This window comes from Zonotrichia albicollis, chromosome 8, assembly GCF_047830755.1.
Source record: "Zonotrichia albicollis isolate bZonAlb1 chromosome 8, bZonAlb1.hap1, whole genome shotgun sequence".
In the NCBI taxonomy this organism is placed as follows: domain Eukaryota; kingdom Metazoa; phylum Chordata; class Aves; order Passeriformes; family Passerellidae; genus Zonotrichia; species Zonotrichia albicollis.
This window is the reverse complement of record NC_133826.1, coordinates 28,014,134-28,029,826: the sequence shown is the minus strand read 5'-3', so window position 1 is coordinate 28,029,826 and position 15,693 is coordinate 28,014,134. Positions and strand designations below refer to the sequence as shown.

Here is a 15,693-nt window from a genome sequence, read left to right as displayed (position 1 = left end):
AGGAGGAGGAAGATGATGGCGAGGAGGAGCCGGCGGCGGCAGCCCCGGGACGCGGGTGGCAGCGGGGCGCAAAGGGGGTTTTGAGGGGCGGGAAGGATTTCCCTGAGAAGCTGTTCATCCTGGGAGTGTCCAAGGCCAGGCTGATGGAGCTCGGAACGCCCTGGTGCAGCGGGAGGTGTCCCCGGCCGTGGCGGGGAGTGGGGCTGGATGGGCTTGGAGAGCCTCCCCCTTAACCTGGGGAAGGTCACACCCTGAATCCTGTGTCCAGTTCTGTGTCCCTCAGCTCAAGAAGGACATTGAGAGGCTGGAGCAAGTCCAGAGAAGGGAACAGAGCTGGGGGAGAGGCTGGAGCAGAATTCTGGTGAGAAGCGACTGAGCAAGCTGAGGATGCTCAGGGGACATCTCGCTCTCTGCAACCCCGTGACAGGAGGGTGGAATGAGCTCAGTGTCAGCCTCTTCTCCCCGGTAACAAGCGGCAGGGTGAGAGGAAACGGCCTCAAGTTGCTACAGGAGAGGTTTAGATTTCGTAATAGGAAAGTTTTTATGTGGAAAGAGTGGTGAGTCTTTGGAACAGGCTGCCCAGGGCAAGCATCATCCCTGTAAGCTCTCAAAGAACGGTTGGATGTGGCACCTGGCGATCCGGTTTAGTGGTGAACATGTTGGCACTGCTGAGGGGAACGTTTGGACTCGATGATCTCGGAGGTTTTACCCCGCCTAAACCATTCTGTCACTCCCCGTCATATCGCCGCTCGCCGACACGTGGATCCGCGGCCGCCCGGAACCCTCGTGCTTGGCGCGCGTTTCCCGCGGGCGGCGCGGGCGCGCGTACCGAGGCGCGGCGGGGGAGCGCGTTGCGGGGCGGACCGGGGCGGGCGCGGGCCGCCATGGCGTCGCCCCCGCTGTCGGCGGCGGGCGGGAGCGGCGGCGAGCTCAGTTCGGGCTCCGAGGCGGCGGCCACGGGCGCGGCGCTGCCGGACCGGGACCTGCCCGCGCTCTTCGAGCAGGCGGCCGAGCGGCTGCCCTCGTTGCTGCCCGCCGCCAGCAAGGAGCAGCTGCTCTATCTGTACGCCCGCTACAAGCAGGTGAGGCGGGACCGGCTGAGCGGGCCGGGCCGGGGGGCGAGAGCGGAGCGGTGCCCCGAGGGGTCGGGCCGGGGCTCTCCGGGGCCGTGGGCACAGGGGCTGCGGCCCAAAATGTGGCAGCGGTGCCGAGGAGGAAAGTTGCGTGCCGGGGTGATGGAGGAGCGGGGGTGTTTCCCTGCGGGACAGCGGCGGCGGGGGTGGATGGAGCCCGGTGGGACAGAGGCCCCGGAATTTGGGGAATTCGGGGTCAGAGTGGTTGGGGAGTGCCCCAGCGGGACAGGAGCTGGCGGTGATGGTGGTGGACAGCACCGAGAAGGCCACGGGCTGTATAAGCCGTGGTGTGAGAGGTGGTAAATAACACAGAGATGAGAAATGTTCAGTTCCAGCGGGACCAGAGCAGTGAGAGACCCCCTGTGTTGGGCATGAGTGAGGCTGCATCTCAAAATCTGGGCTCAGATTTGGACTCCTCCTTTCAGGAAGGACATTGAGGTGGTGGAGCGAGTCCAGGGAAGGGAACAGAGCTGGGGAAGAGGCTGGAGCACCACTCTGGTGAGGAGCAGCTGGGGAGGCTCAGTCTGTAGTAAAGGAGGTTCAGGGGGAACTTTGTTGCTTTTTACAGCCCCTGAGAGGAGGTTGTGGCCAGGTGAAGGTTCTGTTCCTGAGCAACATGTGACAGGACAAAAGGAAATGGCCTTGAGCTGGACCAGGTGCAGTTCAGGAAGAGTTCCTCACTGGAATGGTGGTCAGGCATTGGAAGGGGCTGCCCAGGAGAGGTGATGGAGTCGCTGCTCTTGGAGGTGTTTAAGAAATCACTGGATGTGGCCCTTGGCACCGTGGTCTGGTGGTCAAGGTGGTGGTCAGTCTAAGGTTGGACTCTGTGATCTCTTTTCCAAACCAAATATTCTGTGAATCCATCACCCTGGTGGTTGTGCCTCGCCTCTCACCTTCATTTAGTGCAGGTGGCTTTGATGCTACATCCTTTGAACAGGAACCAGACTCAAGTTCTGCCAGCAGAGGTCCAGGTTGGATATTAGGAAAAACTTCTTTCCTGAAAGAATGGGCAAAGAAAGGCCTGCCCAGGGAAGTGGTGGAGTGAGCATGCCTGGAAATGTTCAAAATCCAAACAGAAGCAGCACTTTGCTGTGTGGTTTAGTGGGAATGGTGGTGTTTGGCCAAAGGTTGGACTGAATGATTGTGGAAGTCTTTTCCCCAGTTAATGATCCTGTGGTTTGGCTTTGGCAGAGCCCAGGGTGGTTGAAATTAGAGAGCTGGTTGGTTCTGGGGGTAACCTTGCACACAGCCCCCATTTCCCCTTCAGGCTGCGTGAGCTGAGCAAGCCATGGGCTGCATCCTGTTGGAATACACAATGTAGCTTCTTCCTGCTCCTGTGGCACAAGTTACATGAAAACAACCAAACAAAGCAACAACTGGAAAGGAGTGTAACAATCACTTAACTCTGAGAAACACAAAACTGCTGTTACACCCAGAATATGAAAGAATAAAACTGCAAATACAGGCTGGATGGAGCCTGAGCAGCCTGTTGTGGTGGAAGGTGTCCCTGTCCATGCCAGGGGGTTGGAGCTGGATGATCTTTCAACCCAAACCACTCTGATTCTGTGGCTCAGGTGGGGCAAGAGGTGCTGCCTCAGCCTGAGAACTGAATCCCACTCATTTGGATGCACAGACAGAATTGGGTGTGCACATCTTCCATGTATGTTCCTCCCACATGGATTACCTGTGCCCTACTACTGTCATGTGTGAGTGCTCTCAATTTTTTAGTGCAATATTTAATTATCCCCTAAGCTGGCAGCTCGCAGGCTGTGGTTTGTGAACCAGTAATTATGTTAAAAGCAGCCTGGTCACGTGAGGTTTTGTTTTCAGACTGTGCTTAGTGCTTAACCAGGACTGCAGGTTTCTCTTTCCCTTCTGAGAAAAATGAGGGTTGGAAAAATAAATACAAGGAGAATTTTGCCATGCCCAGGATGGGAGGAAAAAGGGGTCTTTTCTATAATTTTTGTCTGTATTCTCAGGATGCTTGTTGCAAATAAAATATTTTTTTTTGCTCTGTTTCAAATGCTTTGAGACTGTCCTAGGTGGAAATGGGAAGGGATTGCTTGCTTGTCAGCTCATGATTGTCCCCAGACTACAGAGGGTTTCCTGGTGTTAGCTCTGTGAGACCAATAAGGAGTTTAAAATTAAAAACTGCAAAAATAGAAGCTGTTTCACAAGAGTTTTGATACAAGTCAGGAAAAGCTGACAATTAACACTTTGTCAGCACAGATTTCCAGTTGCTTTCCACTGAGAAGAGCAGGGCACTTTCCTTCTCCTGTGTCCCTGGGCAGCCAGGATGTGCCAGGAGGTTCCTTTGTGCTCCTTGGTTTCAGGCTGTGCTCGGCCTCTGGATTTCTGTGAGTTGAGAAAGGTGCCCTCCCTGTTACAGAGTGCTGGCACTGGAGATGGGAGAGGCTTGCTAGCACAGCAACTGCAGGGTGATGCCCTGCTAACTTTAAGTTTTGCAGCATTTTGTGCTTTAAATCAAAATGAGGGTGTTTAATGCAAGTTTTCTGTGTTTAATTACAGCAGCCACATCAGGATGCATAACGAGCTGCTAATATATTACCCCCGTGGATGGTGGAATTGCTGGCACACAAAAGGTGCTGACTCAGATCTGTCCACTGTCCTTGATTTGGCATCCTTGTCTTTTCCCAGTTTAGTGTTTTGTGTCACTGAAGGCTTTGATTTAAGATACAGCATCGTCATAAAAGAGGTGACAGTAACAGCTGAGCTCTCTGTTAAAATACTGTATGTAATTTATTTCAAACTGTTTGGGTATATAGGCATTTTCCTTCAATTTTATTACCTTTTATTGGAGGCCATTTCAGGATTTTATTACTTTTCTCTCTGATTTTGTTTATGTGTCAGAGACCTGAAAATAAGGGAATTGCTTAGTTGTCACCTCCAGTGAGGTTTTTAGAAGATGTTGCTGAGTTTATGACTCTGCCCCACAACAGGAGGAACAGACTAGTCCATAAGGCTCTGGACTGGGACTGATTTTTCTCCCCTCTCACTACTTTCTGTGTGGCTTTGGGCAAATCACTGCTCTGGGCCTTGTGGTGAAGTGAAGGGAGCACTTGCCCATCATGGGGAGGATGTAAAAATCTGAGGTTCAGAAGGTGCAGCAATGGAGACCAGTGTGGCAGTGCTGATTTAAATAGGGGATGGGATCCACAACTCACTGGAAGTTACTGGGCTGGGAAAACTGCCCTGCCAGGAGGAAGATGTGTCCATGGAAATGTGATTTCCAAGCTGGAAATCCACTGCTGATGGCAAAATGGGGCCTGTACAGTCTCCCAGGGTGGGCTCAAGGATATAACCCCAATTTTGCATGATATCTTTTGAGTATTGTGGGATGTTGTAGGGGGGGACAGTGTGGATAAATGAAGGTAATGTAGAATGTAATCTTGTCCCCCAACGAGTTGCAGCTGGAACCAATTCCTAAAGATTAGGAACAGGCCACACCTGTAGCCAATAAGAACAAGTGGCATTAGAGAATGGATTGGTGGGATCTGGAGTCAGATGGATGCTGCAAGGACCAGGAACAGTCAGTGCTTAGAGGACCTGCCTATGAGAAACATTGAGGGGGTATGAAACTCTGAGGATATGGAATCCTTGCACCACAATGATAATAGAACTCTTGAGATATAAGACAACATATTATGATAATAGAACTGTTGTAATATATAAGACAACAGGATGTGATGCTACAAGCCTGCCCTGAGCACAGGAATTCCTGCCTGCAGCTCCCAGAGCCATGGCACTGACTTGGTTGTCACTCTCTCTGGGACATGCAATCCCTTGGTCATCATGCCCCCTCCTTCTCTGGTCGGTGTTTGCTTGTCCTGCCTTACACCCCATTTTCAGTCAGGGCTTTCCCACGGGTTGGGACAGAGCTGTGGACAGGAACAGGCAGGAATTGCTGTGTTGAAAAAGCAATTTAGTTTACTTGGCTTGTGTACAGTCCTGCTGTCCATGGAGGTTCTGTTCCTGCTATTGCTCCGTAGGGAGGCTGCAGATACAAGTCACCTCACAAGATTTACAATCAGGTAGGAATATTTGGCTGGAACACCCTGCTGTATAAATATATTGGCAGAAAAATTAGCAAAGAACCATTTAACCACCACCAGGGTGGGAGAACAGTCATGACTCCAGTCATGGAGTAAGGTGTGAGGAGAATCTCAAAGTGTGGAGCAGCAGCTGAAGGTGGATGGGGATGGTGAACAGCATTAACACATCTCTGAGCATCTCTCCCTCTTCTGAATGTCATTGACCTTCAGCTCTCAGGTCTCATGCAAGGTTTCCAAATTTATTTTGGCCACAGATGGAGCTGGCTGCAGACCCTGCCTGTTTGGGGCTGCCTGGGTTACGTTTGTGCCCCTCAGGAGAGTTGTGCCTGCAGGCAGCTCAGCATGCAGAAGCAATGCCAGGGAGTTTTTAATGCATTCTGCCTGTCATGTTCTTTTAATGCAGCTGATGAACTGTAAGTGAGGAGAGCTGAGCATCAAGTGACCAGTCAGCACCCTGGAGACCTTCAGTAATTATTTTCTGGACACAGAATGAGAAAGTCTTAATTTAAAATACTAATACAGGCTCTTGGCTTCATGCTGGCTATGGAGTAAAACAGCTTCTGAGGTCCTCTAGGGAAGTAGCAGGAGGACAGAGTCCTGCACAAAATTTTGCCTTTTTTTTGTCAGTATTGGCATGTTTTACTTCCCTTCCTCAGCTGTCAGGCTCAGGTCCTCTTTTATGTTAAATTCCCCATTGGTTTCTCCTGCATTGTGTGTCTCGCAGCAAAAAGAGAGGAGCCAAAATCTCGTGTTTTATTCTTTCCAACAAAACCCCTGCAAGCCTTTTTAATGTACCTTAAAATAGCAAGCAGGGCACAAGTGCACTTTTTTTCCCCTCTTGATGGATGGAATTTAGCTACTGTTCCTTGATTTGTATTACTATCAATGTTAGTAACAGTCTTCCCCAATGCTAGAACAGCCTTTGAGTGCCAAATCTCCAGAGAGGAAACTGCTGTTGTGTTTTGATGATGGCAGTGGAAAATTAATATTAAAACAGATTTATTTTTTTTATCTATCTTGGCCAATTTCTGCAGGTTGGCGGTTGAACTAAAGAATTGCCAAGCAGGCGTTTTCCATACAGATAATGAATTTACATTTTATTCCCTAGTTTGTTTTGCTTTTTAAAACAAGTGGTCCAATCCACCTCAGAGCATAGAAAAAACCATTTAGACTACATGAATTGTGACTGATTTATAGAACTTAACTGTTGCTAGCCTATTCTCTTATTTCTCCCTGAAATGCAAGATGTTGTTTTAAAGGCCAGCTAAGATGTTCTAATTTGGATGAATTGCTCACTGGGAGACAGTCAGATGTACAGAAAATTAATTTCAGTTACAGTCACTCATATCCTCTAACACTTTAAATGAAAACATAGTGTAACTAATAAATATCTCTCAGCACAGGCATGCTCTCCTTAAAGCCTGATTAATGCTTCCATCCTCAGCATAAAATCCCCACCCTGTTAAGGTGAAGAATTGTTCCTTGATTTAAGCACTTCACCTGCCTGAACACTTGAGCATATTTCATAGAACATTTGCTGGGTGCAGTTTGGTTTTGCTTGGCTAACAAAAGGTTTCTCCAGCAGCCTTTGCCCACCTCCAGAGTGTACCTGGGGTTCCCATCTGTGCTTGCCCTGTCTTAGGGGGACTTGCTGTGGAAGCTGCTTCCCAGGAGCTCTGTTCTGCTTCAGCCCTGATTTCTACCCTTTCACCCATCATTCTGTGTTTAAAAAATTTTACACATGGAAAACTACCTGAGTCCCACTGGCACCAAGTTCATTTTACACTGACCATGACAATTTTTCCATATATCTATCCCTGGGATCTGTCTCATTCCCTTTCTTCCTTGTGCTTTTTCATTTCATCCCTGCCCCCCACTTTAATTTCTGCCTTGCTTCTGACAGATTGGCTCATCTCTGGCACTCAGGCCTTGACTTGTCTCTCATGCAGTGCTTCCTGCAGCCAGGTGCCCGGGAGCAAATTCAGGAGCTGCCTGGCATTCCTTTGCTCCAAGTTTGTCCCCTTGCCTTCCAGAGGACCTTGAAAATAATTAAGCAAAGTCTGTTTACTCCAGCTTTGTGCGGAAGCAGGTGAATTTCAGCAGCAATGAATAATCATCTCTGTGGAAACCCTAATCAACAGAATTTTTTCTTTATCCTGGTGGAGGATGAGGCATTTGGCTGGGTAATAAACATAACATTAGTGAGAAATCACTCACTGGTTATCCCTGTGGGTAATGCATGCAAAAGAAATGAGCTGCACGACAAAATTGCTTCCCGTGCATCATGCAAAGAAAACCCAGGGATGCAGAGGTGCTAAAGCAGGGGTGAGAGGGGGGTGATGAAGTTTTTTCCCCCAAAAAATTCTTTATATGGCCTTATGACATGGTTACCCTGAAACCATCAGAACACTGAATTTTCCTTGTGCAAGTCCCCTTTGTTCTGTTCTGACTGAAGGAAATTTCTTTTCTTTAGGTGAAACTTGGAGCCTGTAACACCCCCAAGCCAGGCTTCTTTGACTTTGAGGGAAAGCAGAAATGGTAAGAGGAAATCCTTGTCATTCCTAGCAATTCTGGCTCTACTTTTTGTTCCATCTTGTCTCATCTGTAGACAAATTATGGACCTAGGGGAGCTGGCACTGAAATGGCTTTAAAATTCTTTGTTGAACAGGGAAATGTTTGCTGCTATGCCTGATGCAGATGTGAAATACCACAATCCTTTATTTACAGTCTTCATCCAGAGCTGGCATGCAATACAACAAAAATGTGAGAACAGCTGCAGCTCTGTGAACACAAACTGTGTTTCAGCCTGGATCAGGATCCCCTGAAAGATCCTTTCACAACAGAGCTGCACTGACAGTGGCCATTCATGGCCTCAGAGCAAAGTTGACCATTTCAAGCTGAATGAAAGATGGCTTTGCATGCCCTGAAAGGATTTTGATGGTTCTGTTTGCTGTGTTCCACTGATGTCACTATAAAAGCACCTTGTGCTGTCTCTGAGGGGCTCACTGATATTTTCCTGTTGCTCCTAGGGAGGCTTGGAAAGCCCTGGGAGATACCAGCCCTCACCAAGCTATGCAGGAGTACATTGCTGCCGTGAAAAAACTCGACCCCAGCTGGAATCCACAGGTAGGAAACGTGGAATTATCATTCACAAAACCAGCCAGCATTTGTCTTTGTGATGCTGCCAATGGTTCAGCTTCTCACAGGCTTTAATTGCTGCATGGCAAACTTCATTTTGAGCAGATTAAAGTCGAAATTCGTTTCTAAAACTCTCCTTTTGTTGTGACTGAAGCATGAAGAACCATCTCTCTCATTCATAATGATCTTCATTACAGCCAGCTCATGCACAGGCTTGGTTTGGCTGTAGTGATCTAATTTATTTTGCTCTTATTGGTTCATGCTGTATTTAGCATGTAAAGATACTTTTTATCCTTTTCTCATCCTTCTCTTTTCAACTACTCTTTAAATGTTGATCAATAGAAAGCAATCTCCATGAAAGTGACATGAACTGAATGATCAATTCTAAAAATGTTTCCTTTTTGTTTCCATGCAGCAAATTACCAAATCTGATTATGATTAGGTACTCCAACATAACAAGTCTGTATCTGTGTGTTATAGGGAGACTGTACTGTCATTTTAATTAATTTGTCTTTCATCTACCAGGTTTATTACTTGATTGAATCTTTAAGGATATCTCCTGTTTATAGACTGACTTTTATACCATTTTTAAAGAGGATTGCTCTTTAGAAAAAGTATAGCCTTTGGAAATAGAGTGGAGATATTTCACTAATAGTAAAATGCTGAAGGCATGGTAATTTCTGCTCATGGTAGGAAATTTGTTCTTCTAAACTCCTGTACTTTGGAAGCAAAATCCTGTGTGGGTGCAATCCTGTGAACCAAGAATGTGATTTTGAGTTGTCTTCTGATGCTGTTCTTGAGATTTAAGATTTTATTTTTTTTCCTTCACCAGTTGATGTTCCATGCCATTCATAGTGGTTTTGGAGCAAAGAAAGGCTGTCATTTAGAAAAAATCCTTTTTAATGCCCTTGGAGAAAATAGTTTTATGTGCTGTGCAGTTAGCCAAAGTTGGCTGCCTGCTGGGTAAATTCTTGTCCAGGCTAAAATTCTCATACAGAAATAAAGTAATTTGTAAAAATCTATGTATAATCCTGAATGAAGTAAGTGTCAAGTGAAACACATTAATATTAATTTAAAAATGGAAAAAAATCAAACAAAATACTCAGTGCTTTCCTGAACAAATTGTTCAGCCTGGTGACAGGTTTAGCTTTTTGGATATTTCCTTCACTTCCTTGCTTCAGAGAAATACTGTCAGAGCTGTGAGCTTCAGGATACAAAACTGTCAGCCAAAAAAGAGGAGCAATATGTTTTTACAAAATAAATATTTTAAAGAACCCATACAGCAAACAAAGAAATTTTGGCAGCACTGTTCCTCCCCTCTTCCCCTAAGGTACAAAGGTTACCTTAGCAGAAAATATAATTTAAAAGTCAGCATTGAAGTAAAGTTGGCTTTGCTTTCTTCACAAGAATTCACCTGTCCTTCTTATCACATCATCCTTTAAATTCCACTTTTACAGGGCCAAAATGCTCTCAGGAATCCTCTCTGATGCATCTGGTGCTGCTCTGCCATTTTTCCTTCTCCCCACCAAATCCACGTTGTGGAGCCACGAGAGGGAGCTGTGTTCTTTAAAATGATGGAGATGTATGTGTCAGGGGATGGAGATAAAATAGCTACTTTAGTCTTCAAATTTCAAATTGGATTTATAGAAAAGAGTTGTGGGTACATTACAAGGTGCTTCATCACTGTCATTGTGTCTCCTTTGCATGCTCATCTGCTGGGTTCCTTCAGGTTTTTCTTATGTACCATAGATTCTGAATGAAATACTCCAAATGCTTGGTTTGAAAGCAGTACAAAGTGCACATTACAAATTTGAAAAGTTTGGCTTTCATATCATTATGAATCAAATAGTAATTACAGTACAAAAGTGTTCAATTTCTCGTTGTGCATCCTTGTGAATTTTGCTATTTAAAAGCTTTCTCAATGTTCCCAACTTACTTTTTATTCAACCTTTCATCTCCCCCATAAATGTTGTTCTTTTGTGTTATTTTAAATCCTCCTCAGTCTCATGTTTCATATATTTGCAAAAGGGCTTTATTATCTTGATCCTTCAGTAAGATTTTAAGCTTAAAACCACTTATTTTTTTCATAGGTTCATTTTTTCCTCAGCAGATTTGCTGCTGTTCTGCAGCCTTCAGGCTGTGTCAGTGTTTTTGTTAACAAATAGAATGGAACTAAATGCAGTATTTCTTGTGCAGTCCAAATAGATCCACTTCTTCATTCCTTTTTTTTTGTTTCTCCATTGCTTCATTCTTTCATATTGAAGTTTCTTCATTGGTACACTTCCAGCTTCAGATTTACCTGCTTTAAATTAGTATCTTTTGTTTTGGATGGAAAAAAAAAAACTTGAAGTAGAAGGGTTCTGATTGTGGAGGATTGCCCTGAATTTGTGTCCAGAAGCAATGAGAACTGTAACAGCAGCACAAACCTCACCTGCTGCTTCCTATTGCTGTTTCCTTCTCCTGCACTGACTTTGGAGTGCCCACACCTCATTAGGAGACAGCTGAATGTGCAGAGACAGCAGCAGAGCTGTTCTCTGCTCTCTGAAGTTTGTGTGCCATTTTTTACCGTACCTGCTTGGCTATTTCCAATGTGCTTTAGTTTCTTTTTCACCCTTGCTGCCTGCAGGTTGTCTCATAGTTCTGCCTAATCTTCTCTTTCAGAGCTCTGTCTAAAACCTGGGAAAAAATTATTATACTGTACTTATTTTCAGCAATTTTATTTGCTGGAAAATCTTTAAAATTAACTGTTAACCTCGAGGATAGTTGAGGTGAGGTCCATTGTCTTGACATCCATGAAGCCACGGGAATCTCATGGCTATGTTGGTCTAGAACAATCCCAATTGCTTTTCAGGATGTTCTGCAATTCAGCCCTTCTGAAAGGCTGAATAAGACCTTCAGCCAGGTCTTACTATGTGTTGTGGGTTGTTTTGCTCCTTTTCCCAAGAACAGCTGTTGGTAGGAGGTCAGGAATATTCTTTTCCATGCTGTCTCCATTCTCCTCTTGATGCAGTCTTCCTTCGTCATCTTCTACCTTTGAGCACATCTTTTGTTTCTCGTGAGTCATTCCTTTCAGTCTGAAGTTCCAGGCAGTGGAAAGGTAATTGCTTGGACCAGCTCAGCTCTATTTGCATATTTCAGAGACATCACCTGTCCTTCAAGTCTATTCACTCTTCCTCCAGAACAGAGAATAATTTATGAAGCCATTCTTTTGCATTCTCCAGCCTGAAACAGAAACATTTCATGCCGTCAACACCTCCCACTGCTTCGGGTGCTTTACAAAGGAAGAAGTGTCCTGGCTGCTTCTCTTCTCCTATGTTCACCTGTCCTCCTCCTGCTTTACTGGCAGTGAATGACAATTGCTTTTGGTGGCTTTGGCTGGTGTGAGGTGGTGGTGACACTCACCTGCCCTCCCTGCCAGCCTCTGTGTGCGTGTCCCTCTGGCTCTGCGTTCCCACTGTGATAGATGAGTGATGCCATGATTGACTCTCACAATTAATGGACAAATATCATGTCTATATGTTAAGAAAAGTTTTATAGGTTTATATATTGTGTTGTTATCAAGGGACAGCTGGGGTTGGGACATCTGGGAGGACTGGCTTGTCACTGTGGTGAAATCTGACCTCCAATGAGGATTTGAGGAAGAGATCTCCACCACTGGACAGCAAATAAAGGGTTGGTGGACAGAACTTTGTGGAGGGTTAAAGGGTTAAAAAGGGAAAACCTCCATTGTGACGGGACTGAGCACATGGCAGGGAAAATCTTTTGCTCCCAGCACCATAATCTTTTTTCTTTATTCAGTTCTGTTGCATTTTTTATAAGGTTTAATAAACCTTCCTAAACTATGAAAAGTGAGTGCCTATTTCTCACACCACTGCCATGGTGCTGTTCTGCAGCCTCAGCAGAGGGCTCAGGGATTTGGGAAATGTCACCTTCAGAAGATGGGTGTCACCTTCATGCAGTCACTTTGTTCTTATGTACATGGCTGCATAATCGGGCACTTCAGTGCTTGCAGATTTGAGTCATAGCTGTTTGCAGTCCCCCACACATTCCCAAATTCTCATCTCTCTTGTGGATATCACAAGTTCCCACTGGGTTCAAGTTTTTCAAGGCCAAAGAAGCAGACGCAGGCCAGCACTTCCTTTCTTAGCAGCACTGAACAGCCCCTTCCACCGAGCCCCTGTCGCAGGGGCCGTGGGTGGAGGTGTGACACCACACTGCAGGGGTGGCCAGGAGCTGCTATTGATCCATCCTTGGAACGAGATGGTTCTATGGCACAGCTCAAACAATAAAAATAAATAATAAAAAAAGCATCCAGATTTGCTCAGCACATTTTGCCTTCCATTTGCTGATTGCAATTTTGGCATCGCTCGGTTCGAAATATTTCCTTTTCCTATTTTGTGTATTACATATTTACCAGTTCAAATCTGAACAGCTTGTCACTACTAACTTCAGTGGCATCCTTTCCCAAACACTCACATGCCTCTCTTCCTATTTGCTTTGAGTGCTGAAACTCACAGGAGGACTTAATGATTTTCTATTTATATATCAAAGCTTAAGAAGTTGGCATTTTAACTTATTTGACTCAGCTTCACCAATAATGCAGTGAGTAAAATTTCTGCTGTGTAATGAGTAAAGTTGGAGATTGGGAATCTGAAGAGCAGAGACCTCTCAATAAGGGAAAGAGAACTTCTCCTCAAAGAAAAGAGGCATTCACCAAACATCTTCTTAGGCTCTTAAAGGTGTGAAGTCCCACTTCTGATGTTTACAGGGGAGAAAGTTGCCTGTGTTTTTCTAAAGTGCTATTCTGTGCCTTGTTTGAGCAGGGGAGGATTTAATTCTCTGTAGTCTGGCCCAAATGGGAGTAAAATCTCTTCTTTGCTGGGTTGGTGTGGGAGCACCAGATCATACCAAGAGAGAACCCTTGGGGGACAAAAAGGCTCATGAAACAGAAAACAAACTTCAGAGTGAATAAAATAGCAAATGCACAATTGCTGCAGGCTCAGAGCAGTCCAGTAAGCTGGAAATCCTTTGGGAATAAAACAAATGGATTTGTCCATTGGGTGTTTTTGCAGGAAGTACTGCAGGGGGCAATATTTGATAAGGTGGTGATAAGGTACCCTGTGCCCAGGGCTGGGCTCCATCCCTTCTGGTGAAATTACCTTTCTCTGTCACATTTATGTGCAATAAGCAAGTTGAAACTAAAATGTGGGAAAGAGAATTTGCAGTTCAGGGATACAGTGAAAAGCAGGAGAAACAATTCCCTGATTTGTAGAAGAGCTGAGGTCTGTGTGTGCTTTTGGCAGGTTGCACCAGGTGTTAACTGAATTATTTTAATAATTGATTTAAATTGATGAGCCTCTTGTATTTAAGTAAGCTCTCCAAGGCAGCTTGGATTCTCTGTAGTGTAGGATTTCCAAGAGAACTGAAAAATTTCTGTAATGACTCAAATACAAACTCTGTTTCCAATGACATAATAAAAAAAAATTGGTAAAATTCAAAACTTGAATTTTTCTTAAATTTGGACTCATTGCTCAAATCTGCCCTGTTGATATCTGGGACAAGAAGCTTTTATCTTTTGAAGCTTACAAGTTTTATGTCTGGTCACTTCTGAGAATTACATAGTGACTGGTAAATGCAATTTCAGGCTGAAATCTCTGGATTTCTTGGTTAGTTCTGCAGGCCAGCAGAATTTCTTCTGAAAATTAAGAAATCCATTAAAAAACCTGTTGTCTGTAAACAAAATGAGTGCACCCATGGTGTTTTCCTGTTTTGTCTGTCAGTCAGACAGATGTCTCCCTTGATAATCTGGCCCAGCAGCCCCTGTTTGTGCTTGGGAAAGAGCAGCAGAGTGCTGTGGGCAGGATTACCAGGGGGATGGGAAGGGACCTGTTTGGGTCTCTCCCTGCCTGTCAGCAGCAGCAGTGAGCTCAGACACCTGCTTTGTTTGGGGAAATATCTCAATTTATGGTTTGCTTTGCTGCCAGGTCAAAAACTTGGAAAAATAGCGACTTTATTTCTTTTGTAGTATAAAAGCAATTTAATTGCAGCGTGTAAAGTGGGCACTAATCAAATTATGGCTGTGCTCCCTAAAGCTTGCTGTCCTGTGCTAATGCAGCACACTGGGAAGGGGAGCTGTGCAAAAGTGCTGCAGGGGCTTTGCTCTGCACATTGCTTTGTATGGATCCTGCTGTGGCACTTGATCCTTAGGGAATTTCATATCTGACTTCTTTTGGGTTTTTTTTTATTTATCCAAATGCTGTTAATAACAATAATTTCTAACAAAATATGGAAAACAAAGATCACTGTTTGCTCCATGTTTTTTGTGAAAGCTCTTATTTCAGTGGTGACCACATTGGAAGAAGCATATCACGGAAACAATTTGTAAACTCTAATCAAGCTCTTCCCCTCTGAAAACAAAACAAAACCAAATCATCAAGCCTGTATTTTTTTTATTATTATTATTCTTTTAGCAGAAAACAAAGTGCTAGAAATTAAGATTAAAACCAGAAAATTGATCCACCCCAGGCTTCAGGGTGAGACTACAGTGTCCTCTGATTTTGGACAATCTGCTGAGTTGTTTTTTTGTGATCTATGCTGAGGTATGTAATAGTTTTTGAGGATTTTATATCCTGAGAAGGTTTAGATGTTAACACACAGAGGGATTCTTCTGCCATGCTGCCTTTTGCCAGCTGTTTGAGGGACGGTCTCTAGCATGCAAGTGGGGTTGGTGGAGATTGCAGTTATTTACTGTGCATGGCTCACAAAACCTTGCAGTTTGTGTATACCTCACTCCGACCTGTGAAACTAGAAGTGAGGTGAGCCACCTTATTCTATCCAAGTTGGAAAAAAGGCAGTTTATTATCTGCAAGATTAGATTTTAAGTGCTTTGCTTTTGGAGCGTGCTTTCAGAACCAATTTTTCTTATTAGCAAGGGGATGCTTTGTAGTTCCTGTTGTGTCAGAAACTAAAATCCCACACTATAAACGTGAACTAAATTCCCCCATTCTTCCACAATAAAGGTGGGTAGTGTTGTTTTGCTGCATCTCCTCATGAGGAGTGTGTGCTGCTGCTTTAAGTCCCGGCACAGATCCGACCCACAAAAGCTGTCCTTAGGTAATTTGCTGCTTTTCTGTCCCTGTCTTTGCAAGTAACTCACCAGCCAGGCATTGGGGTGCTGTGCTGGTGGGGCTGGGATTCTGTTTGTGGACAAGCTTGATCAATGACAGGGTTTTTTTATCTCCTTTTTTTTAGCCTTTTATTGTAGAGCACAAAGCAAAATGCCAGACCCACACTGTTGTTTGGAATTGTGGCAAGCTCTGGCAAGCTGTGCAGAAGGGAAGAAGTTAAAA

At 44.8% G+C, this 15,693-nt stretch overlaps 1 protein-coding gene across 1 annotated transcript in view; it reads left to right on the top strand.

Annotated features, from left to right (window-relative positions):
* Positions 1-831: 831 nt before the first annotated feature.
* Positions 832-15,693, top strand: part of ACBD6 (acyl-CoA binding domain containing 6) — an 82,640-nt gene continuing 67,778 nt past the window's right edge. The window contains exons 1-3 of the mRNA XM_005490221.4: positions 832-1,082; positions 7,680-7,744; positions 8,236-8,332. Of these exons, the coding sequence (XP_005490278.1) occupies positions 885-1,082; positions 7,680-7,744; positions 8,236-8,332 (360 nt within the window). The 5' untranslated portion in view covers positions 832-884. The remainder of the gene's footprint in view (positions 1,083-7,679; positions 7,745-8,235; positions 8,333-15,693) is intronic.